The following is a 25,834-nucleotide window of genomic DNA, read 5'->3' as shown; positions in this document are numbered from 1 at the left end:
CAATTCTACTTAAAGCAAATATTAGTGAGACAAAAGAAATGCCAACAGCCTAGCATTGTTGCTGATGGTGATTGGGAAGGTGCGCTGGTGTTAAAGCAGTAATTGTGACAAACCACCAAATTTATCAGTCTTAAGCTGATAGGTTGTATTAAATTTAGCAGGTAACATAAAGCACTGGAAGTAAATTGCCACAACCTGCAGAAAGCAGCTTTTGACCTTGGTGGGTCCTCACCAGAGTCTGCCTGATAGTTTTCAGTTCATGTGTGCTTGAGATGCTCGTGAATGAAAAAAATCTTACAAGAGTCTTTATCTCCTGTTCACTCAGGTGGCTGGTTGCAGCCTTTTTTTATAAAATAGAAAAGAAAAAAATAAAAATCACAGCTATGAAAAGGAGCTATGGAATGAGTGGGAAAAGGTAATGATAGTCCCTCTCCGATGAAGCTGCATTAGTATGTTTCTGTAACTGGTGAAGACAAAAAGACAAAATATGGTTGTTTAAAATTAATAGCTTTTCATAGTAAGTTTTCTTACAAGCATCTAACTTTTTTCCTGAGAAAATATTTGGTTTCTCATATGCTTAGTTCAGTTTTGATGGGCTAGGCTATCTAATGAAGGTGTTGAATCTTGTTGGGAAAAAGTGCTTTCTGACATCAGCATTCAGGAAAGATAAGGCATTTGCCCTTGAAACTTTCTGACACTCCAAAGTGTGGCTGACTTTATCTAGGAACTCCACATTAGGTTTACTCATTAATCAAATCCATTAGGGTCTTACTGTAGATATTTTTAGAAAGAGGGGTATAAAACTGTAGTAACAGTTGTTGCACTTCTGGAAAAAGAAATAGTTTATTATGTCTAGGTTCCTTCTGGTATATTTCATTTTCTGAAAATTAAGTATTGAGTGTCTAATTGTGAATAGCTTTTTTAACTTTAAAACAATTTGTCTTTTACTTTTTAGAACATTCAATGTATAAACTTTTGTCAAAATTTGGGTATTCACAAGTGCCTAGATTTTTAAGGAAAAAAAGCTGTGAAATAATAAAATACAGAGTTCAACAACTTGCGGTTCCTTTTTTTTTTAAAAAAAGCAAGTTTTCTATTGACTTTCCCCCTGCTGTTTAAGGGTCTATTTCTGGTTCCTGCTTCCAGCTGCCAGAATCTTGAAGCTTTCTCAGTCGTTTGCCAGGAGAAACAGGTGTGGAGTGTGCTTCCTTTGATTCCTGCTCTTGGAATCAATGGCTCCCTCTGCAGTCCTTTTAAGAGAAGCAAAAGTGTCTCAGATCCTCTGCCATTCCACCTTTCCTTCTTTCCTTGGAAGGAATACACTAGGTGCAAGAGTTTTGTCTTACCTCCATCTTCCACTCTTTCTACATATTCATGACAGCTGCATTTTCTACAGGTGTAGGGCAAGAGAGGCTAAAGATTTAGAATACGCCTGTTCAGAACACTTGCAGTTAACCAGATCTGCTGTGGTTGCTGTATGCTGTGTATGGCTGAAACTGAGTGAGCACTCTGGGCTCCAGCTTCCTTAAAAATAAGACTAAATGAGTGCCCAACATGATAACAGTGATGAGAGAGTGAAGAGACACAGAGACTCTTGTGGGGAAGAAACGTGCATAAGAATTCTATAAGAACCGTGGGTGAAGGAGCAGAGAAGAATTTTTTTCAGCTAACTGTGGCTTTTATGTGCTGCTCCTCTCCAGTTCATCCTCAGGTAGCCATTTAATCAAAAACTTAAAATAACATGTTCTCGTCTTTCTGCAGTGGGATGTTACTATTGTCATTAGGAAAATAAGACCTAAATATTTTAATTTTTAAGTACTTTTTTGGCTCTCAAAAATAGATAGCTGGGCCTAAGAACTAGTTTTAGGAAAATGTAAACAATGTCCATGGAATTGTACTGGGGCAGTTTGCTCATTAATTAGTTTTATAACAAATCATGTTTGTCAGATATATCTCCTTGAATTAAGATGAACTACCCAGTAAAGTGACTTTTAAATGTCAGGGAAAACTGGAAATGAATATTACTTTGTAACCTTTTTCTAGAATTTCTAGAACAGTAAATACACTGTGTGGTATTTTCTAACAAAAATTTTAAACCCTGCAAATTTCAAAGTGAAAAATGCAAATTACTAATCATGAAATTGTTTAACATATGCAGGTGAGCAAAAGAAAATTAGAGGCAAGGTTCTGCAAAGAGGAATGCAAAAATTGCTGATCTGGATCAGGCCTGTGGAATGATCTTATGTATATAACTTTTCCCCTTTCACTTCGTAAAAATTATCTCATTGCCAGAAATGGAAAAGCTTCTATTGCTGTTATTTTGTAATCCTCTAATACACAAAAAAAATCTTCATACATGTAGATACATAAAACATAAAAACCACAAGGACTTGTGAAATGTGGTGTTGCAACTGTCGGTTGTATAACAACTAATTTTTTGTGTGACAGATAGTATATTTTCCAAATAATTGTATATCCTCTTTTTTTTTTTTTTTTTGTGAGTGGGTTCAATTTTATTTATATTGTGGTAGCAAAGGGGTGATACTTGTTACAACGCTGTGAAACTGTGCTTTTTTTGTGTATGCCTCAGTCGTGTTGTCTTGCATTGAGGGAGATCTGCAGCCCAAATGTTGGATTTTATTCATGTAAAATTTTCCCTCAGCTTCAGACCTTTCTTTATTCTGAGCTTTCACATTTTAAGAGTGTTGTGGAGGGGTTTTGAGCCTTCGCTGCCTGTACTTGTAGACAGTATTCTAAAAGAAGACATACTATATTTCTGCTATAGTAGTTTCAGTATTTCTTCCTGTATTACTGTTTGGCATAGTTTAGCTTTTTCTTGGGGGTTGTTTTTATTTTTGTTTTTTTGATGTAACTTTCTAAGATATTTTTCTTAGACCTTTCCACACTGAAATGCAGATTTTTGCTGGGTTGAGAATTTGGTAGGGTTTTTTTCTCCTACTGAATCTATGTGTTCATGGGAAATTCAGGTTGTAAGGGACCTCATGAGGTCTCTAGTCTGGCTTCCTGCTTAAAGCAGAATCAGCTATGAGGTCAGACGAGGTTATGAGGTATTTTTGTCCAGTCTGGCCTTGAAAACATTGAAGTGTGGACACTACAAAATTTCTCCGAGCTATCTTTTTAAGTGTTTGACTGTCCTCATGGTGAAGACGAGTCATCTCCAGTCTGGACTTCCCTTGTTTCAACAGTACGCTCATTGCGTCTTGTCCTGTCACAGTGCCCCAAATGAGGTGTGTTAGACCATATCTGGAATAATAAGCAGTAAGTAGATGTGGTAATCGGTTCCCTTGTCTGGAAAGGCTCTTATTAGTAAAGCCTGGGATGCTGTTGACTTTTCCTACCAGGGCATGCTGGCTTATGATCAGCTTGCTATCTGCCAAGATCTTTTCCATGGAACTGCTCCCCAGTCAGTCTGCAGCCTGTATCATTGCCAGGGGCCTCTCGGGTGCAGGGCTTTGTGTTTGTCCTGACTGAATTCATACAGTTCCTGTAGGGTCTGTTCCTCCAGCCTGTCTAGGTCCATCTGAATGGCAGCCCCACCCTTGAACATGTTGCCTGAACCTTTTCACCCCAGTTAGGTATTATCTTAAAATTCTGACCAGAGTACACCTTACCAGTCTTTCAAGTTATTGGTAAAGTTGTTTAATGGACTTGTCCTAGGGTAGACCCCTGCAGCACCTGACTTGATACCAGCCTCCAGGCAGCATAAAACAGAGTAACTGTTATCCTCTGAGCCTGACCAGCAAACTGTTTTCTAACAGTCTAGTTGTTCATCCATTCTAAAAATATTTTTTTTTCTAGTTCACTAATACTCAATTTCTTGGAGTGCTCATGTCCTCTTTTAGTGTCTTGATGCATTTTATTATTAGCTTTTTTATCAGTGAAAATGTACAGTTTCCATGTTCATGAGTACTTTCTCACTCCGTGACTAACTTTTAGTGAACTCGAGAAACTTTGTCATTGCCTTTCTGTAATTTACACAAAGCCCAGCTCTTTTTTTCAGTGCTGACATAATCATACCATATACTCTTCAGTTTTTATAACATATTTTAGTCATTTTAGATACTTCTGCCTACTGTCCGAGTAGAGCAAGTGACTAACCTTTCTTAAAGTAGATGGGGTTTTCTAGTTGCTTTAAAAGAGTTTGTGCCTGGACCTACAATCTTCTTGTTTCCAGCTCAGGGGATTTGTTGTTCTTAATTATTTGCCCACTTCTCTTTGAAATGGTAATTTTGCTAGATACGCATGCTAGATGATAATGTGTCTGGAACAGCTATGTCACATTCTTCATATAAAATTCATATTAAAGCAACAGTTCTATTGGCAGTACTTCAGTGATTGCCTTGTCCTGGTGGTGGTCTACTAGATATTCCGTTCTCATTCAACTTTCTTGTTTATGATCTAATAAAATAATTTCCTATTCCTTTCTAAGATTCTGTTGCTTTTAAAATCATTGCCATTTTATACTTCAGTTTTTATGATCTCTTCTTTTCTACAGCTTCATTAAATTGATTTTCTATTTTATATGAGAATCTTGTTAGTTTAGCACTATATATGCTATATATAGTGCTTCTTTACTCCCAAAGGCTGTATTTCATCTTTCTTCCCAGTACTGGCCACAAACTGTTTCCTTGCTCACCCAACGTATGAATTGTGCTTGTCTCATACCAGCAACAGGCTAAAATGCCTCCTGATTTCAGGTTGTGTAAGAATAACTCTTAAACACTTAACCTCCCTCATGAACCTTGCTGTTTTGTGATACAGCCACAATCTCTGGCTATTTTACTGGTTATCACACTTGTGTTTTAAAATCCTCACAAATTGGTGGACTGAATACCTCTCTCTTCAGCTAGACAGTTTTGAGTCCAGATGCTAAGAGTTTTTGAGATTCAGGCATGGACTGAGGTACAAATAGGTTTCAGTGTGTCTGATATGGTGGGAATACATGGATAAAGGTCTGCGTTATTTACAAAACTAATGCAAAATTTTCTTGCTTTCAAACATTGCTTTTAAATCAAAATGCTGTTTTGACTGTGGGTTGCATGGGTACATGTTTGCAAATGTGAAATAAGATGTATTTGATTGATTATCTGTCTTGTAGAGGTTATTACCACCTTATAGTTCATCAGTTGCTTGGTTCATGTGTGGTTTTGCTTAGGGCTGTGTCTTTGCAGGCAAATAACATCGTTTCTGTTATCCTTGTTAGATGTCAGTATGCAGATAATGGGTTTTGTTGGTATTTCTGACCTGTCAACAGGATCAAGGTACAAATGAGTAAACTTGACTCTTTTGGGGGGAGGGTAGGGGCACAAGGGAAAGTGGCTGCTGGATTTTGGTTTGTTTTGGTTTGGGGTTTTTTCACTCCTTCAAAGACTGACTAAACCATGTTATCTTTACTGACTGAATAGTGCTTCTTTCCTCTTTACAGTTTAATGTAGTGGATCATGGATTTATGTGTGATTATGATTTAGTTGCTCTGTTGTATGACTTACTGAGTATTGCAGTGTGGCCTGTTTGCTGGCTTCACATGAAGTACAGCATTGCTATATCTGGATGTTTATATAAAATACGAAGTGCATGTGTTGAATTTTTGTATAAAGAGAAGAATATTTTGCTACCTGTGCAAGAAATTCTGGCCGAATTAAGTAATTAAATGAAGAGTGCATAATTAATTAATGATCAAGTATAATGTAATTCTTCTTTCTGGCCAAAGAAATTACTGAAAATGTATGCTAAAACTGTATTTTAAAAGCAAACAATTAAACAGAAAACTTCCTTAGTGCCCTTGGAATCTGTTAACATGTGAGCCAAAGGAAATGCCTACCTTATGTTGTCATTGCATCCATTTGAGGTTCCCTTAGGCCTCTTTTTTTACCCCACTAAGCTATGTGTGTGCAGTGAAAGTGTCTTTTTCATATAAAAGTTACTTTTCACAAAGTACTGTGCTTTCACAGCAGTTTCTGTCTGTGGTTGATAAGTTTCTTTGAAAATTCTGATTTTTTTTTCTCCAGAGATGTTGATAGATTGAACTTTTTTGAATTCCTGCTTTATATGTAAGAAGTGGTAGAAGCCATACTTACTGAGAATGACAAGGGAAGTCCGTAACAGAGCAAAACTTAGAATCTAGATACCCTCACTGATAGTCTTCTGCTATAGCCATTAAATAATTCTTTTTTCCCTTGTAAGATTTTCTGAAAAATGTGCTGTAAAATGATACCATAGCAATGGGGCTGGAGATGTACATATGTTGCTAAGAAACTACATGATCTGTTCTGGACCAGCCACTGTGTCTTCAGTTTGTGCATATACAAAAGGGCCACTTTAGGTGATGTGCGTTTTGCTCCACCGATTTCTGACCTGCAATGCTTGCCTTTGCAGATGGAACATGAGGATTTTGTAATGGAGGGGCATGGCAAGACTCCACCTCCTGGTGAAGAAAACAAACAGTGAGTCACACATTTATTTAAAAAGGGCCTTACCGTAGTAAATGGTGTGAAGCACTCTTGTTTAAATGTGCTGGGAACATTGGTTGTTCATTTGGTGCTCACCCTTTTGGTTCCTTAAATATCCATATATAATAGTGGATAGTGGCTGGGAAGAAAAAAAGGCAGGATGTTGATTTGCCTTAAATTTAAAAGCATACCAAAAGTGCATTGCAATTTCAGAAGGTAAATCAGAAGTTGTTGTAAAAGATATAATCATTCTGGAAGCTTGGCACTCAGGTAGTGTGTTTGTACATGAAGTTTTTATACAGCTTTTCACTGAAATAATGTGAAATATCATAGAACCATGGCCTTCCTTTTGGTGTGCATATGGTAGATTGGTCCTCTTTGAAATGTGATCCTTACTACTTTAGAGCGCATTTTAATAAAGGAACAGAAATTATAAACAAAATGCTCTTTCAAGGATGAACAATTTAAGATGCTGGTACACAGTGCTTTAGGGAAAGAAGCTTGATCAAAGAAGCAAATGACCAATTTCCATTAGCAAAAGGCTTTTTCATATGATTTCAAACTGAAATCCAGTAATGGTTGGGTTTTTTCCCCTGGGTTTTTGTTCAGATGGGAAGAACAGAGCCTTGTCCTAGAAGTATTGCAGGTTGTCTTCCATATTCTTTTCTTAGTTACTGCAATGGTAATTCAATTTTGATATCATAATAAAGTGGGGTTTTTTTCCTGACCTGCCTTTTGGAGCAAGCAAGAAGATGGTCTTTGGGAAATCCACAGCACAGAACTTTCATGTTTTGGGGTGTTTGTTGGGGTGTTGTCCCCGCCCCCCCCCTGCCCCTGTCTAATTGGATGTCTCCTGATGAGAAGGAGGAAGTTCTCATTGATCAGCAGTACACTTTTAGCAGAAGGGCTGGAGTTTGACTTGGGGTGAAAGTCTTCCTTGCCATCTAGATAAGGTAGCAACTCTAAGTCTACTGCCTCTGCAACAATGAGAAAATGTTTCTGAGGCAGCCAGGATGAGTTCAGGGAAGTTCTAGTGCTGAACATGCACATTCTTTCCATCATGGAAGTAAGCCAAACTTCTAAGTAATTGCTGCTATTTCTTTCTATTCAGACTGCCCAACTTACTGTGGTACCAAGATACAAAGCTTGTTGAAGTAGAAAATTTCAGAAAATTCCAGAAGAAAAATCAGTGCAGAAATAAAAAGTAGGAGTTAGGTTTCTGCTCCTCTGAATTGTTTCTTTAGATACCTAGTACTTTAACAAAATACGTTATTGTAGTGAATAATACGAGGGATGTTGTATGGGATTTATCATAGCCTTGTGTTTGCTGTCTTATTTTAGGTGCAAGTGCAAACTAGAGTTGCTTTACAGTTGACCTGATTTCTAATTAGAGCTTTTCAAGTGCTTTACAACATCATCTCTTTCTTCTCCAGAACTGTCATTATTAGAAAGAGAATATGAGGTCAGTGATAGGCAGGATTTTTGTTTTTTTTAATGAAGAAATTTGAATTCAGGTGACAGCTGGGATTTTGTCATACATGTCCTTCCCTAAGGAGTATCACTCCTAATAATGTTGTTAGTATTTTGATAAAAGTCTAAAGGTGCAATTTTAGTAGTGCAACTGAGAGATGAAGGTACTTGTTTTGTTCAACTGTGGCATAATGCCAACAAAATTCTATTGTGGGTGTTGCTCTTAAATTTAAATCGGTCACTTGAATCCTTTTCTGCCTACAATCTCAAATTTTCATCTGCCTAACAAAATTGTCTGTTACCTCTTGCTGTAAGTGACGTTGATCTGGCATCTGAGATAAACAAATGATAATCACAAAAAGGATCAGTAATTTGTGTTCTTAAGAGACTTCAAAAAACTGCTTTGATTTCAGATCTTTTGCTTTAGATCTCAAAAGAAAAGAAAAAAATCTGAAATTGCCCCTTTGTATTATTACTTACTGGCATTAGAGATTAGTTGGGCATCCTGGAGTGGGTCTAGTGAAGGGCCATAGAGAGGGACTGGAGCATCTGACATAGGAGGAGAAGCTGAGAGAGCTGGGACTGTTTGGCCTTGACATGAGCAGACTTGGGGGGAGGATCTTATCCATGTGTGTAGATACCTGATGAGGGGACTAAGGAAGACTGAGCCCAACTCTTCACAGTGGTGTCTGGTGAAGAAGCAAGAGGCAATGGACATACACTGCAAAACGGGGAACTCCACTCAAATATAAGGAAAAAAAAAAATTGTTTTTTTTTGAACTGCGAAATGTGGTCAGACCTCTGGAACAGGTTGCCCAGAAAGGGAACCTTCATCCTTTAAGATACTCAAACCCCAGATGGACCCAACTCGGAGCAGCCTGCTGTAGTTAACCATACTTTGAGCAAAGGGAGGTGGGATTGATGATCTTGGAGATCCCTTCCATCTGCAGTGATTCTGCATACCTGTGTTTACTGTTGTCCTCCTAGGTGGTTTGAAATAAAATTGGAGCTTGTTAGTGAAAACTAGATCATAAGTTTAACTGTAGAGACAGACGTTCACCACAGAAATAGCTGCACTAGCTGAAGATGCTTCCTTCCCTTTCCAGCTGTTACCACATTTCCTAGTTTACTGCCTCTACAGCTGTGCAGATGGGGGTTTTTTGGTTTTTTTATTGGGAGGTGGCATGGTGCTGCTGCCATTGGCTTTTGTTGTTGTTGTGTGCTTCTGATTTGCTTTCCTGAAAAGTTGGCCATGATAATCTAATTGCCTTTCATAGGCAGCCTGATCTGGGTAACTCTGTACTGAGATTCTTGAGGAAATAAGTATTCAGAAGATACAGTTTCAGCAGCTGACCTGCAAGAAAGCTAACTTGCCCCAGAGTGCTGGAGCAGTCTGCAAGTGTTAACCTCCTAGACAAACCAAGAAATTTCTTAATATTTAACTGCAACCCAAGAGACTCACAGTTTGAGTGGGCAATGAAAGAACAGAAATAAAAAGTTACTTTTGAGAGATTTTCAATGGAAGCAGTAGTTCTTGCCTAGCTCCAGTTTCATGTGAAATTTCCTTTGCTGAAGTACAGCTTCATAATGGATTACAAGGAGCCAGCATCCATGGATGACTTCTGGCACTTTATTTCTGAAATGCAACGGAGTATTTCAACTCAGTTTGACTCCAGGATAAAAACTTGGCATTGCAGTAATACCTTCTAGTATTAAACACACACACACCACACCCCCCCCCCCCCCAAAAAAAAAACCCCAACCACAAAACAAAAAACCAAACCAAAAACAAAACCCTGCTTCAGTCTCGCAAAGCTTTCTTCTGTACTGAACAGTTCTTTTGGGCAGACTTACTGTACTAAAGTTGCAGTATTTTAAAATCCTTTGATTGAACTGTAGAATGATACCTGAGAACTGCTGTCTGCTGGTATCTGTCAGCTTTGTGGGGAGGAGTTCTCCTGTTAGACTGTATACATGTCTCTAGAAATCTTCAACTGATCATTTACAACATGAATATAAGTGATTTCAATTGAAGCTAAGTATGAAGACAAGTTACCTATTCAAAATCCTTAGTATGAGTAAAATATGGAATGGGTATAATCATCTCAAGTCCTGCGAAAGATGTGCAGTTTATGCAAACTGCCATGGTTGTGTAGCAGTGAGGGCTGCCACTTACTCTAAAACCTACACTTCAAAATAAATGAGTCTGCCTGGACTATTGCAGCTGGTTGGAGCTTGCAGATAGTTGCAGCTCGCAGCTCCTATATTGTCCGTCTTGGACCATGCTTCTTACTCCAGCAGAGGACTAATGGACTCCTTGAGAAATTGTTACTTCCCAGTTTTTAAGTACTCTGACTAGTATGTTTGGTAGGGAACCCCTTTCTCTTCCTCCCAAAGGAAAAGTTTGGAGAAAGGTCAATGTAATTATGTTTAATTGCAGATGGACATTTTGTTAGAGGCATTCTCTCGTATTTTCATCTGTTATGAAGGAGTTGACCTGAATTGCCATACTTAAGGAGTAAATATTATTTCCCCCCAAAATATTTAAATTTTTTTATGGCAGTAGCTTCTTGTTGCTTTACCAGTTGTAACAGGTCTTTGACTTTTTCACTGCTAGAGCAAAGATTAACAGGCAACTTTGATCGAGAAACATCTTTCTGAAACAGATTTCTGTTGATGAGCAGAGAGCAGCTTCTCTTACGTGCTACCCCAAAAAAGGTAGAAAAATTCTACTCAAGTCCTTAAATTGAGGTTGTGCTCCCAGTTCTAGCAGTATTAATTAGCAGCTCTGCCTGTGCTAATAAATTATTCCCTGCTGTCACCACCAGAAACTTAGGCACCTTGATCTATTAGTGAAAGCAATTGTGTAATGAAAAACTGCTCCTTTTAATAAGAAAAATGTATATGTTTTGCTATTCCTGACTGACACATGAATAAGTCTGTTTGACAGTGACTATTCAGCCAAAAAGTGAGCCAAGTTCATACTCATGTTTACTAGCAAGGTAAGCCAAGCTATTACTGCTCTCTGAAGTAACTCAGCTGGCTATTCCCCACCTGCTGTTTTGTAATGACAGGAGAGAAGAGCCTTCAACTGTCTTGGCAATTTATACATCTGGAAGTGATTCATGTTGTAAGAAAGATAGCAAAGCAAGATCATTTACATAATTTACAAAGTGTCATTGGGTAGACCTACTAAATAGCCTTTTCCCTGGCTTGATAGTTTAATGTGTAGATTCTGAGGCAAGAGTTTTTAACGAGACCCTCCAAAATTGCAGTAACGCCAGGAAGAGATTGCAACTAGTGAGGATCACAAAGTTGTTTTAAATTTGATAATGTTCTCTTACATTATTTTTTGACATTTCAGCAGGAATATTCAATGTCTTCCTGGATTTATGTAACACTACAATTAAAAGAAACTGGTAGCTAAAATGGTCTAAGCTGGAAACAGGAATGATAGACTAATATAATTTAAGCTGGGAAGAACCTCTGGAAGTCATCTCATCCAATCACATGCTCAAAGGAGGGCCAGATTTGAAGGTTAGATCTAATTTGTAAATTGTATCAGGCTTGTCCAGATTGTTCTAGAGCCTTTCTGGGCAATCTGTTGCTGGGTTGATCACCCTCATGGTGAAGAAAATTTCTTAATATTTAGTAACAATTTCCTTTTCAGTTTATGTCCATTGCCTTTCACCTTCCAGTGTGCGTGTCTGAAAGTCTAGTTCAGTCTTCATTAAAACTTCTATGTTTGCTTACACAGCAGAATTATTCTTCCCCCCAATTTAGTTTTTGTCACTTTAAAACTAATCAAAACAAGCTCTATCAGGCTTTCCTTGTACTTCAAAATAAGGAGCCAATTAATAGGCCAGTCTTCCTTTGTTTTCAGCAGTCTGCCAGATTGGGTCCACATGTAAATAGCACTGCCACAGTGGCATAAAACAACCTATCTTACTCTTTCATAGTGTTGCTGAGAACTATAAAAAAAGCTGCAGGTATATCCTGAGGATATCTGCTTTTTTTGGTGGAAAATGTCAGATATTGTTATTCTTTTGAAGGGTTTCTTTAACATTTAAAAATCCCTTGAAGGACCCTAGCCATAGCTTTTGTCCCTGTAGGATAAAACAAGTCTTACCAAATTGAAAGTAAACAGTTAGCTAAATGCAACAGTGGTTTTGTTTGATGTTTTAAGGGCATTCCATATTACAGAAGGTATCAAGATTTGTCTTGAGTATCATTGCACTCTTTTAATTTACTGACAATACCAACCTAAGCAGAAGCTTTTTTGGGGTTTTTTTTTTTTGAGAAGATTGATGCTGGGATTTTCAAAGTAGCCTCCAAATCCTAGTTCAGATTATCAACCCAGCTTTGGGGTACCTAAATTTGGGTATTGCCCCAGATTCTGTTGAAATTCATAGCAAGTTATGTCTTTCCTTGAAAACATCAACAATTATGTTCGGAAGTAAAGGCATAGCTGATTCTTTTCATTGCTGATTGTTCTATATGTGTGTGTGGAATAATTAGCTCATTAGAGGAATGTCCCCAAACAAGTTCTGTCCCACATCCTAACAAGCCACCACAGAGACACATGCTATGTCTGTAGTGGCCATACCAGCCACTTTTATCACAGGGTATTGCAGTTCTGCTAGCACGTCAGAATATGCTTCAGTCTCAGTGATAATTCAGGCTAGCTCCGGTATTGGCATTTGAATAGGAGAGTTCTAACTTTGATTTTTTTTTTACTTTTATGGTCTTGGAGATTTAAAAGGATATTTGAGGGCAGGAGACCATTAAACTAAAACTTAAAAAGAAAACTGGTACAAAGATTTAAGGAATATTTTCATTACCTTCATGTTATAGAAGGCTTTTTACTTTCTGCAGTGTGGAGTGTGTGGCAGGACAAGTTTGCATTTGAAGACAACCCTACCTGTGTATATAAGGGGACCCTGAGGCATAGCAAAAAGAATTGCCCTTTGTTGTGCAATTGAGTGGGTAGAAATGGATGAGACAGCAGTGAATTCTTTATCGGTAGAGGTAACTGTGTTTTAGCTGTAAGACTGGTAAGTCAATAATGTTGGAAAAGCTGGCTTGCACTCTTTACTGTACAGTACTTCTGAACAGTATAACAAAAACATGCAGAATTTATATTTAAGCACTTTAAAATGCCGTAAGTTACATCAATTGTCTTCCGTATTTTACCAGTTTAAAGTTATACTTAAATATTTTGAATTTTTTTTACTTAAAGTAGAGGTATTACCCACAGGAGAACTCTAATCAGAGTATTCTAAGCAAAAAGTAATTTTCAAATTGGGTATTCACTTCTGCAAGATAGTGTTGAAAATATCTTCAATTGTAATTCTATGGGTTTTGAGATTTCCCATGTTACCTCCTCAGTGTTTTGTTGTTTTTTTCCTCCCTTTCAAACCATAAATTAGGAGATAGCAAAGCATGTAGTACTGTATGAGTTATTTTGTCATGAACAGATACAGGCTTTCTGTGTACCTCAGTTAACCTACATCATTAAGTGTACTGTTATTTTGTAAGTATTTTCTCAATATGTGGAAAAACAGAGGCCAAGTGACTGAGAGGGGCTGGGGGAGAAGCTATGGGAGATCACAGAAAAAGTCAATTTTGAAAGTTAAGTTCCCACTATGCTAATGTGTTTAACCTACACTGCTGTTGAGTATTGAGAGAGGAAAAGACTTGTGGACAGTGTGCATTCTAGTAGTTTGGTGCTGCTTTTCCCTAGGATTTTATAATGCTTTCTTCTAGATATCTTGTGGTAATAACAAGCTAGGTTATTTGGGTGTCATGCCCCACCCCCCTCTTCTACCCCCACTCATGTATTTGTCCTGAGTAGGAAGTACACAAAGCCAGCTTCTGAATTTGTAGTCTCATCTGATCAGGAGACTTCTTTATATTTGTTGTCTTTTCAAAATGAGAGAAAAGTATATTTTCCATTCCAGCTTGCTTGATTTATAAATATGATATTGCAAAATACTCAGACTAGATAGTGTCACATACAGTCCTTGATACCATTGGTTTCTCTAATTATTACTGTTAGTAGTAATTCTTACTGCTCATGAAAAGGAGGGGATTCTGATTTACTGCTGTCTTAAAGAACTTACTGTACTTTGAAGGGGAAAGCACTTGCATACTGATCAAATTCCTAAAATCCTAGAGCCCCTTTATTTCAGACACCACCACCTCCTCCACCCCCGTCCTCTAGACCCTTTCCAGGAAGCAAACTATCTACCGGACACAATTGACATGTCAAGTTCATTATCCAAGAAGTCTTTTTTTTAGGTTTGGTTGATTAGTGGCTGTTCCCTCTCCCAAGCTGCCATTTCATCAGGAGCTGCCTTGAGGTAACTGCCTTCTGATGTATCACTTATATAGAAGGCTGGACATGGCTTTCCTTTCAGCATTTTATTGCTATTTAGATGGCAACTGTTGGATGATATCTTACATGGGAGAGAGATAACAGACTTAAAGAACAGCAGGCAAGATCATTTAAGGGCTGTTAGTAATTTTGAGCCCTGTCTAAATGAGTGTTTTGTCTATATTCTTAATGTAAAAATACATTTTAATCTAGAGGGATTTCTGTGGTATCTACGCCAAGTTAGTGCCACACATTTTGATTTGCTAAGGATTCACTTACTGGATTGTTAGCACAAGTCAGTGGGATCATAAATGTTATGAAGCACAGTCCTAAAACCTTTTTTTTTCTTTTTGCATCCAATTTAGGTTACTTAGTGCTTTTTTCCCTCTGCTTCATTCTCTCCAAAGAACAAATGCATTCTTCAAGTCTTTGGTATTTTTTGTGTATACACCCAGATGAATGGTTGAATCTTCCTTTCAAGGAGATAAAGAGGGGAAGGGAAAAAGTGTCTAATGGATGTATGCTATATTAGAGTTTGTGCTCTCTTGTTGTTTCCGGTGTCCAGAAAGTAGAAATGTTGGTGGCTATCCACTGTGGCTTAGAGATATCAGAGGTTAAAGGATAAAAAAGGTAAATGGTCTTAAAAGTCCAAGAACTTGGGTTCTAAGTTGCAGATCCCATCTAGACCCTTCAGAGAGGGACCATTATTGGTTCAAGAAGGGGAGAGAAGAAAAAAAGCAAGTTCTTCATTCCATGTTGAAGATATAACTTACTTTGTATGGCTAAAAATACTGTGCTCTGTGGTCAGCATGGTACGAATTAAAAACTTGTTTACAGAGATATTTGGGAGCTTTTAAATGGCATCGCCTCTCTGACATGCTGTGATCTGGAGAGCTGGTATGGTTTCTTTTACTGGTACTTAGATAGGTGAAATTTGCTGGACTCTTTGTTCTTCGTCAAAGCTGATCGTATTTGGGGTTCATACTGTTTTTAGGTTATTGTATGCATTTGAGTACTTGTGACAGCTACAGCTTGTAGAATTTTCTGCACAGATAGCTAGCTGTTCTTTTCCTGACATTTCAAACTGAAGGGCTGTACATGAAGAAGGCAAATTACTTAGGGAAGATGTTCAAGTCACTTGGAAAGATCAGTTTACAGATTTTTGCAGCAATAAATAGTGCTTTTATTAGAAAAATGAGTCGAATTAGGGAAATCTTCTTTTACAGTAATCCACTGAATATGCATTCCTTTTGTATTCTGCTTTTACTTTGGGGTGTGGTTTTGGTTTTGTTTTTTATTTATTTATTTAACTTAGCATATTATCGTTCCTTTAATGAGAACAAAGGAAAATGGGTTGGTGCCAGCTCCAACCAAGATGCCAGAAATTCCTTTGCTCAGAGGTTTCCGGGCTTGTGATTGAACTCCCCAAACTAAAACTAAAGGCAAGTTAGAACAATTTGTAGAGAGGTCTATCTCTCCATGAAGGAATAAGAATTAAAAAATAAAATCTTAAGTGCAGTATAGCTTCCTTTTAGGTGAAAAAAAAAAAGGGGGGGGGGGAGGGGTAAATGGACTAGAATAAGACAACTCTTTCAGTTAAAAAATCTTCCTTGTCTTTTTTTTGTGAGATCTCCCATAATGCTTTGCATGAGCAGACTAAACCTGAGTGAGTATACTGAATTTCAGCAGAAGCGCGTCTAAAGGCTCCATATAATAAGAGGTCCCATTGTGGTAAAGTGTTTATAGATATGAAAGGTAAGTTTTTAATTAAATATTCTAACATTGGCAGATGAAGATGCTTGCTGCTATTTTTTTAAAATGTTTACAGCTTCAAGGCTTAAACAGAGGGAAAGAAGGATTTAACCAGTGAGGTTATTACTCTTTTTGAAATGCATAGTAACAGCTATTGTTGATAGAATGTCGGTTAATCATCTAACTGGTATAGTAATTCACATGCTGTAAACAATTAGAAAGCAGCCACTTGCTGTATATATGGGTGGAGTGATATCCTATACCATTTCCCTGAACTTCTCTTTATTTGAAAGAAGTATTATCTTTTCACTGGCATAGATAGAATTGCATAAAATGGATAAACTTTTTTTATTTCACTGATATTTTGGCAGTTTATAGGATTATAGAAACGGAAGAGGAAGACCTGTTAGGGTAGGATTATAGTCTCCAAAGTCAAGAAGCTTTTGAGATGATAGTAAGGAGCAGGTTAACCAACATCTAGGAATAGTAGTTTAATTCCAAGGATATGGGTGTAAAAACTCATTCAGTATTTAGAGGGGGACTTGATCAAATGGGTTAAGATATTTGGGGTCAGTTCATTTCAATTCCTAGAGTAGTTAAGTCTTGTGCAATTACTTTCCATGTCTGTATCTTTCCAAGGTAAGTTTCAGAGTCTCTTGGCCAGTTTTGGTCGAGTAAGGTAGAAGGGTAAGAAATTACAGTATAGTTGTAATTACCAATATGTTAAACTTTAGTAAAGGCCTGGAGGAGAGACCAAAATTAATTTCATAGAATCATTTAGGTTGGAAAAATCCTTTGAGATCATCACGTCCAACTGTTAACCCAGGACTATCAAGTCCATCACTAAACCATGTCCGTAAGCACCATATCCTCACTAAAAGAAGGGCTTAGGACAAAGCAAAAGATTATCTGTTCTGGTTATGTCTGTTAATAGCTAATCATCATGTGTGTTTTGGGATTAGCTGCAGCATATACTATTTTTTGCCCAGATACTGAAAGAGGTAAAAAGAAGTTATGGGAAGAGATGTACATAGAGCTCAATATACTGGTAGAGCCTTGGTATCAAAGGAGACTGGCTGTGCAGGAAGCTGGGTTTAGTGTGGTAGTTTGGTGTTGTGTGATGGAGATTCACAGGAAATGAGTTTTCAGTTCCATTGTTCGTGGAACAACTTTGTTACAAGGCAGCTAGAAAGCTTCATCTTTATCCAGGTTGGAAAGGGCACTTGAGACTGAAGTGAAGGCATAGTGGTGGATTATTTATAGGTTGAACAGCTACGGAAAGTATTGTGGCAGACTGAAGAAAAAATAGGTGGAAAAGTGGGTGTTCCCAAAGTTTGATGAATGAAGTTTTCCTTCTGACTCGTCGTCTTTCTGTGAGCTCTTCATTAATGTATATGGTCAGAATTCTGGCTTGGCCTTGAAGTCATGTATAGTTCTTAAATTTCATACGCTATGAAGTTTGCATGCCTTGTATTCTTTATTTTGTCCCTGGCAAGATATGAATGAGATCTGAGCTTTCATGTGGCTCCAAAGCACTGTTGCCATGTAAGTTTTGAATAATAATGGTAGTATGCTCATTCCTAAAATGTGTTGGTAGGTGTCTGTGTAAGGGATGCAAAAGCTATTGTAACCTTTTCAGAAGTAGAGCGAGCTTTTCCTTTGTAAGATGCTTTTCATAATGGTATTTTTGTCTGAAGAGTTTAAATTATACTTTTGGTTACTGTAGTTAAAAACCCCTGTCAAGTGCTGTTCTCACAATTCTGCACCATAAATTGTTTCACTACTCACTCAATGTGAAGGGGGGTGAGTCCTTAGGAATCAGTATTTTGTCATTGAAGAATGCTTAAACATTTTAAAGTTTTGCACTCCTGCAGAAGGAGAGGTCATATCTCTTGCACAATGGCTTATGTGCAATTGCTGTGAAGACTTTAAAGAAAATAATATATTGATACTGCCGGACTGAGATATCATCTTCATGTTTCAGAAGCATTGGTCATTCAGCATCTCTGTTCAGAGAAAATAAAGAAGTGATCTGAACTATTGTTATCCAGGTCTGAGATGCCTGTTCCTAGTTGTTACCAAGTGTAGGAAGCAAGATGCTTTGAACTCCTGGTGCTAACCTTAATGTTTTTAATTGTTCTCTTGAAATAATTCATATGGCAGTTGGTAGAGCACACAAGGAATAGTTAAGTGTCTTAATACTGTTCCTTAATTTAAGGGTTTCTGTGCTTGTTTTTTATTATTAGAAATTATGCAGCTCTGTAACCTAGCCCTCACATATATGTCCCTGTTACACCTTCAACTTCATCTCAGGAAAGAAAAAGGGACCTTTCTGATCCCTGTTAACTTGAAGAGGTGTGCTGGCTAGGATTGTAATTGAGGTCAGTTGGTCCACTGGTTGGGGAGCTGGGGAAGAATCAGTGTCCAATTGTCTATCTTGTATCTGTTGATGCATGCCCCTTCTGGGGTTGGGGGGGTGGGAGATCTAGGGAATCAAACTAATGAGCTGCAGTGGGATAAGAGGGCATGTAGGCTTCAGTTCACTTTAGCAAAAAAAAAAAAAAAAAAAAAAAAATCTGCCTTTTTGCCTCTTAGACTTCAGGAAGCAAATTCTTCACCAGCAGGAGCAAGAACAGTTGGTGAGAAGGCATTCATGCTATGAGAAACTTGTTAATGTTTGAGGTTTCTGCTGAGGAATTGCTAGGAGGAGCTGAACTGGCTTTTTTGCTTTCACAGTATCAGCAATTAAGAACTTTATAAGGGAATAAAATGTCTTAAATGTATTGCCACATATGTATGGGCAATGTAGAAAGCCCAGTGGGTGGAGTCCAGTGTTGTAGGATGGTGAGGGCACGGCCTTCAAAATAAGTAAGATATGGCATCAAACTGTAGGACTTAAAGCCCAAACAAAATACTAGCTCATGAGACAGGGAGTTTTGCAGGACTGGATGAACTCAAATCCTTTTAAAGCTGAGTAAAGATCTACAGATCAGACAGACCAGGTCTCCTTTCCGAGATGAGAACTGGAGGGTAGAGTTGATACCTATGCTCGTCTAGTGGACACTGGAGCATGCCTGTCTACATAATGTTGAAGGCTAATTTATTGATTTTTATCAAAAGGTTATCAGAAAAGATGAGCTGTTACAACCACTGGGCAGCTTAATGTGAATTAAAAAACCCCACTCCTCTCCTGTCTCAATTGAGATATGAGCACTGAGAATCCGTGATTGTAAGCATCTCTCTTAATGTGCGTGTGTGTGTGTATATGTCTGCTCATACTGGATACTGTCCTCATAGGAGCACTGTGAAGCTTCATTAAAGTTTTTAAAGTGCTTTATGATCCTCAGATGGAAGGTGCTTAGAAATGAAGTGTTTGTAATCAGATAAGTTAGTAGCACATAACAAGGATATAACCTATTAACACTAGCTCTTAACAGCACTGTTAGTATCAGAAAGTTTAATGGTTAGGTTTTAAAGTGCAATTGCCCTCTGAAAAGGCATGTGCAGTTTTTGTGTGTGCTGTGTATTTTTTATGCTACATTGTTTTCTGAACTACTGTGCTGTGCTTCCACAATTCTGGTTGGGGAAATGCTACATTTTAAAAACAAAACAACAAAAAAACCCCACCCTCCCCCAGGGAAGAACAACAATAAACAAACAAAAGCACAAATAAACCCCAAACTAAAACAAAAACGCCTAATGTTTTGTGAGCCATCTTAACCAATAGGCTAATGGGAATTGATAAATAAGGAGGTATGTTTCCGTTGTTAGCTTAGTTGAAAAAATTCAGTTAAAGCATTTATTTAATTTATTATATGTTAAAATTAAGATTTTGGAGTTGTTTTGAAATACAATTTTATAGGAGGCAAAATGGATAGTTTTCATCTTGTCAACTGGAGACCATGATTTTTTTATGGAAGACAAACTAGTCAAGGTAAAAGTTAGGCCCATAGTCCATCATTTTTAACAGAACTAAATAACCCAAAACATTTTATCCATGCTACAGTTGTTTAAGAATTGCCCATACTGGCCTCCTTAAATGTTTTTGGTTCACTGGTTATTTGCTTGTCCCCAAAAAAGTTTTCTGATTAAAAAAAGCTTTATCAATAGAACACTTGACAAGGTGAAATTTTAGAGCAGTGATCTGCACTTGATACACAGCAACTCAAGTGCATGCTGGTTGCTTAAAGTCATCACAGTATTATCAACTCCTTGAGGTAAAAGCTTCCAGGACTTCAGAATGGAGGGCTGGCAAGCCCTACTGAAATTAAGAGGATTTATAAGTCTGAATAAAACAATTTGGCTTTTGAGGAAGTAAAATTATCTGTATCTTAGTACATACTGTCATAATCAGTGTGAACATGTATAGAACATGCAGCTGCAATACTTGATATAATTTTTAGAAGGGGAATAGCTTTTTCATATGTATATATTCGCTTTTATGAAACTTTGTGTAAATCAGATCCCTAGCAGTCGTTTGGATTTTGTGTTAGATATTCAGAGCAATTGTGTTCTTTTTGGGTCTTGCCACAAATAAGAGCATATTCCCTGAGATTTCACCACATTTCCTAAATTGCCATGTTTGGATTAGCCCTGCCACGAAGCAGTGCAAGCTGTTAGCACTGCTAATTCCAGCAGGCCGATTCTCTGCTCTGGTTTAGACAGAGCAACCTGAATAGCTAGCATCTAACTGCTTTTATTTCATCAAGTAACTGTTAATGCAGTATGCATTAGCTATTTCCAGAGTTTCATGAGCCTGCAGAGATAGATGTAGGGGTGGTTACAGGGCAGTTCTGTTGAAGAAATCAACAGTGGGGGGAATCCCTGTCTGAGAGTTTTCTGTACCTTACCACAAAGGTAGTAGGAACAAACAATGTCAAAACCTGAGCCATATTAGCAATTCATAGCCTCCTGATGATGTTTAGCCAATGACTTATGTAGTATTATATAATATACACTAATGATTTTTATTCTCACTCCTAAGATGTGCAGCTTCTGACCCGCCCAAATTCATTCCTACGGAGTGCCCTCCCGTGACTTTTCAAGTTAGTTTCATTCTTCAGTGTTTTTTGACTGCTAGTATAGTCTTTTTTACTTTCTACATAGTTATAGTGCAAAACTGCACAGAGTTTAAAATCTGTGTGTGTAAGGGTTTGATCCTGAGTGTTCCGCTGAGCCTCCCAGGCCGCTGTCAGTTGTCTCAGCGAGCACGGTTCCATTCACGGTCAGTTCAGGTGATTGTGACCTGTGTTGGTCTGGCTCAGGAGCAGCTCTCCTGCCAGCAGAATCATACGTGCCTTACCATATCCTGTTTCTGAACTTTATTCTTTACTGTTTCTGCACATTCGAGGTGATGTCTGGAAACATCCTGCAGGGTTATTTTTTTTTATGTTGCAAGATGCTGGGACTCTGTCTTTCAACTGTCTGACCATTTATCTGTGGAAATGGTGGGGAGAGACTATCAGATGTGTGCCTGATGATTGAGTTGCAGCCCGAGACTGAAAACAGTCAAGGAGAGACAGAGTTTGCTCTGCTGTCCTGCAGGCAGGTGTTCGTGCGTCTGAACCTGGACCTCAGGTTCATGTGTGCATGTCGTGTAGACAGTCTGGTTACAGCCTGGATTAATTGTGGACTGAAGATGAACTTCTTGTCCTTGAATCAGGACGGAGTGCTTCTTAAAATGTGGTTTCCCCTCGAGGGAAGTGCTGGGGTCATCAGTCTCCCGGTGCACCACAGAAGAGTGTGTGTGGTTAGTGGGACTTACACATTTCATCATTCACCGTTTATCAGTTCTGCAACCTTAATGTGGAATTAGCATAATTGGCTACTTTTTTTTAAATCTAATTTTAAAGAGAAAAGCTCCAGCAGAGTTTCTCATGTACTCACGGCTCACCAGTTTCACCCTTTCTCGTGTGGCCTTGGCATGGTGAACGGAGAAGAATCAAACGGGTGGAGTGCGCGTCAGGACGGCGCTGCTTGCGGGGAGAAGTTGTCCCCCGGTGCCGGCAGGGTGCTGTCCCTTTAAGGCAGGAAGTAGGCCGGCCCCGTCTCGTGATTGACAGCCTGCCTGGAGTCACATGACCTGCCTCTATTTGAAGGTCACAAAAAGCTTCTTCCTTTAGAGAGAGCAAGAGGGAGAGAGAGGGAGGGAGGGAGAGAGAGAGTGAGGGAGTTCAAGCCAAAATGGCCGACAGAGTCTCTGCTGGTTTCTGAACATTTGAAATAAGAATAATAATAATAATAAAAAAACCAAACAAAAACAAAACAAACACAAAATCATTTTTGGATCTTTTTTCATTTCCATTTCTACCTTGTATGCCTCAACTCGCTGGATTTAAGCACTGCTGCACTTTATGAGGTTAGTGGTACATTTATATTTTTTTATTATTGTTTTTACCTATCAGTAAATTTTAAGAGCCTGAGCTGACGGTTTTCATCCGTGGTTTTGCAGAGGCGTTTTCTCTAGCACAAATACTTGCTTCAGATGTTGTCTGGTTTTACGTGTAAAGCACTTTTAGTGGATTTTTAGGGCTTTTTAGAAGGGAGGGCTCCGTAGAAGTGTATGTGGATTTTGAAGAGATATGTAATTTAAAACACTTAGGCAAATTGCAGAAGATCGTTTATGTTTTCCAAGCTGCTGAAGTACAAGATAGTACTGAAATTCTTGTTTTATTTAAATAGAGGCTTAAACAGTGATTTCTGCCCCACAGCATCCGAAGGTCTTAAATCTGCTGCAAAAATTTGCATATATAAAAATGGGTTTGCATTCTTTCTGCTGCTGGGTCCGACGAGGGACGGATGGGGAAGTGTTCTCACCGAGCCATCCTTCCTGGTGAGAAAGGAAAAATCCCTAAAACCGCCACCCAAACGTACGGCGCCCGGTGCGGGTCGGGGCTGGGAGGGCTCCCGCGCTGCCGAAGCGCTGCCGAGCGGAGCGCGCGCCGCCGCCGCCGCCGGGCTCCTGCGCGGGCTCGGGCTGCCGCTCCCCTCCCCCTCCCCGTAGCGGGCAGACCCGCCGTTTCGGCCGGCGTTGGGACCTAATGCTCCTGCCCCAGAAACATGGCATCGGGAGCTAACGCCAGCTAGGCGTGCGAGGTGGTGCCGGCTTGAAAATTGGACCTATCGTGTCCAGTGGTCTCGAAGTGAGGCGACCCTTCTTTGCTTAGCGGGTCTAGCGGGTGATGATATGCGGGGCAGATATTTAGGAATGCACGCTTGCAAGCTTGCAAACGTAAGGTGCTGGGTACTGCAGATGTTCTCTACACCTTTGCTGTGCATTCTTTATAAAACAAGTGTTGATCTGCACGCTAGTAAATGTAGGTAAAAAGCTGTGTTTTCTCGCTTTTTTTCCAGTCTTCTATGTTACTAAAAAATTAAATTCAAGTTATTTTTGCATCTCCCTCCAGAACCAAGCAGAAAATTAAAGGGGAATAGCTGAAGCTTGCTTTCTGAGAACAGGCCCCTCCTCCTGCATTGTAAGAGTGTGATGTAATGCGCCTTTCAGTAAGGTTAAGTGAAGAAAATTCTCCATGGTGGTATACATTATTCTTCACCCCTTCCTGATAGGCCTTGTACTACGATATTTTTCTTTTTGTAGCTGGGTATTTAAGCAGCAGATTATTATGTGAATAATCATGTGAATGTACTTTCCCATTGCAGTGTATGTGTGCATTGGTTATGGTTAGCAGGTCAACTTTGTAAACTGACAGGATGGGTTATATTTTGTATTTCTTTGTGGCTTTACAGCTATACAGTTAAACACAAATGGAGGAGACAGATTTGGATACCTTTACTGAAAATACATCTGACTGTCCTCATGATAATCTTGTAGTAGTATATATCAGGGCTTTTCCCAGCCCCCCCGCTGGCTTCCTGCTCCACTGGCTCGCAAATATTTGAAATAATTCTGCAGTATATTGTTTCTCGTGGAAATTAAAGGTGTGATTTTTATTTTAAGTTAGAGCAAGCTAATAAAAACTCCACACAAATTTGATACAGTGTATCATGCTGATAATTTTGGTCTTAAAAAGTTTAATAGTAATGTATAACCCAGGTCATACCTGAAATAATATGTTCTCCCTGTTTAGGGTTAATGACCTTACCAGATTCCATCCTGGTGTTACTGGCATGTATATGTGTGAGAAATACTGTAAAAATGTTCTGTGTCTTTGACCTGATGCAGCCTGATGGCTTTTGATATTCAAAACCTTCTTGGGCTTAGTGGAGATTCTGATGTAGCCAGAATATGTTCAATATACCTGTTGATTGACAATCTTAATTAGACATTAGAACTGTTTTCAAATGCAATATGAAGTAGTAGTTTTCTCAGATTTGGCATTTACTGGACCTAAACCTCAATTTGTAGTTTACATGGTAATTGCTGTACCATAGGATTGTTGAACTGAGGAAGTAATGAAAACCTAAATTTTGTTAGAGTTGGCATTATTGCAGGTTGTACCCTTCCCAGAATCTGCACTTGAGAAAAATAGTCGCCTTTCCTGTGTATTTTTTGCCTTCATGCATTACAGTCGCTTACTTCCAAATGATGTAAATGTTAGTATAGCTTGATTGTTGGGAAGATTGAATACAGGATATTTTATAATAACTGCAACTGCTCATAGCTGTAGATGCTGTTCTGGACAGACAAAAAGCAGCTGTTGAGCAGAATAGAAATTATTCCAATATGGAGTCTGTCAAAGATTTAAGTAGTTTTGTGAGACACTACACTGTGGATAGGAAGGACCAATTATCAAATCTGGTGTGTTGAGGACGCTGCAGCTTGTGAAATGGTAGGATTTTAAATGTGCGGGTCTGGGCAGTTGTCAGTGCTGTTTGCATTCAGTATGTTCCTGCAGTATGAAGGGAACAAAATACTTCAAAATGTTTTGAGACTTGACTAGAGCTGCAGTTCCTATCTGAAGCTTGCAGAAGTGTTAGGGTGGTGGAGCCTTTTTTGCTTCATTCAGTTTAGAGTGATGACACTGGGTTCGGAAGCTTTATTTGATTTTTCTGTTTGCATTTGTATGTCGATTGTTATTGGTATCTACAGGAATCGGTCTCTTTCCAAAGCAGACTGTTTTAGTAAGTTGAAAACTACAGTGAAGTCTGTAGTCAGCAGAGCCCCTGGAGTTTTTTGCACTACATCTAAGAGATTCTTGAGAAATAATTGACAAGAAAAGCCTTATTACTATTGAGCTTTGCTATACAGGAGTCTGTAGTTTTAATGGGAGAAAAATTCAGGGAAAACAAGTGTCTGAAAAATCAGTATGCTTACTTTCAGTGGCTTTTTATAAGCCTCTTTCTCTCCTGCTGGGGAGGGGAAAAAAAAAAAAAAGAAACTTCATAAGATCATGCAGTCTTTGCTGGCTGGATGCAGCTAAGCCTAACCTTTTGAAACTGTTGTCCCTTACTTATTAGTAGGTGGCTGAGTAGAGGAGAAAGCATCCAAATCTATAAATGAAAAAAGATCTATAGAATTCATGTATTAATGGAAGGAAATTTTTATCTGTACATTTCCTAGTAACCCTGCAAAAAATTGTGGCTTGCACCTCGAAGCAGAATTCTGTAATTCTGGTCATTATGGATCTAATTTCCTTTTGGTGACCAGGATGGAAGGCAAGAAGCTTAGTTTACAGTTTATTTTGAACAATATTTGTTGGAATCTGCACATTTTATAATCTTTTCAGCTGGCAGTTGTTTTATAACTGAAAAGTTTGAGGGTTTTTTTGCTTTAATTCATTAAGAAGAAACCTACCTCCTTTCTAAA

At 38.6% G+C, this 25,834-nt stretch overlaps 1 protein-coding gene and 1 long non-coding RNA gene across 19 annotated transcripts in view; one reads left to right on the top strand and one right to left on the bottom strand.

Moving 5' to 3' along the window:
• The window catches only part of TNRC6B (trinucleotide repeat containing adaptor 6B), a 153,370-nt gene that overhangs the window by 40,267 nt on the left and 87,269 nt on the right, over positions 1–25,834 (top strand). For 9 of the 18 annotated variants that reach the window (XM_055809127.1, XM_055809145.1, XM_055809146.1 and 6 more), the window contains one exon: positions 6,397–6,464. The exons of 2 other annotated variants lie outside the window; for them this stretch is intronic. In XM_055809127.1, the coding sequence (XP_055665102.1) occupies positions 6,397–6,464 (68 nt within the window). Of the gene's footprint in view, positions 1–6,396; positions 6,465–15,944; positions 16,072–22,206; positions 22,427–22,879; positions 22,901–23,474; positions 23,544–25,834 lie in introns of those variants that run through there. 7 more of the 18 variants (XM_055809148.1, XM_055809147.1, XM_055809136.1 and 4 more) reach the window with 6 other exon arrangements.
• On the bottom strand, positions 951–22,095 carry LOC106112512 (uncharacterized). Its single transcript, XR_008747921.1, has 3 exons — positions 21,962–22,095; positions 6,498–6,609; positions 951–1,250 (listed from the first exon to the last, which is right to left on the bottom strand). It is a non-coding gene; the product is annotated as an uncharacterized LOC106112512 (long non-coding RNA).

The sequence above is a fragment of the Falco peregrinus genome, chromosome 6 (assembly GCF_023634155.1).
Source record: "Falco peregrinus isolate bFalPer1 chromosome 6, bFalPer1.pri, whole genome shotgun sequence".
NCBI lineage: Eukaryota > Metazoa > Chordata > Aves > Falconiformes > Falconidae > Falco > Falco peregrinus.
The sequence above is the reverse complement of the archived record's forward strand: the minus strand, read 5'-3'. Positions and strand labels throughout refer to the sequence as shown.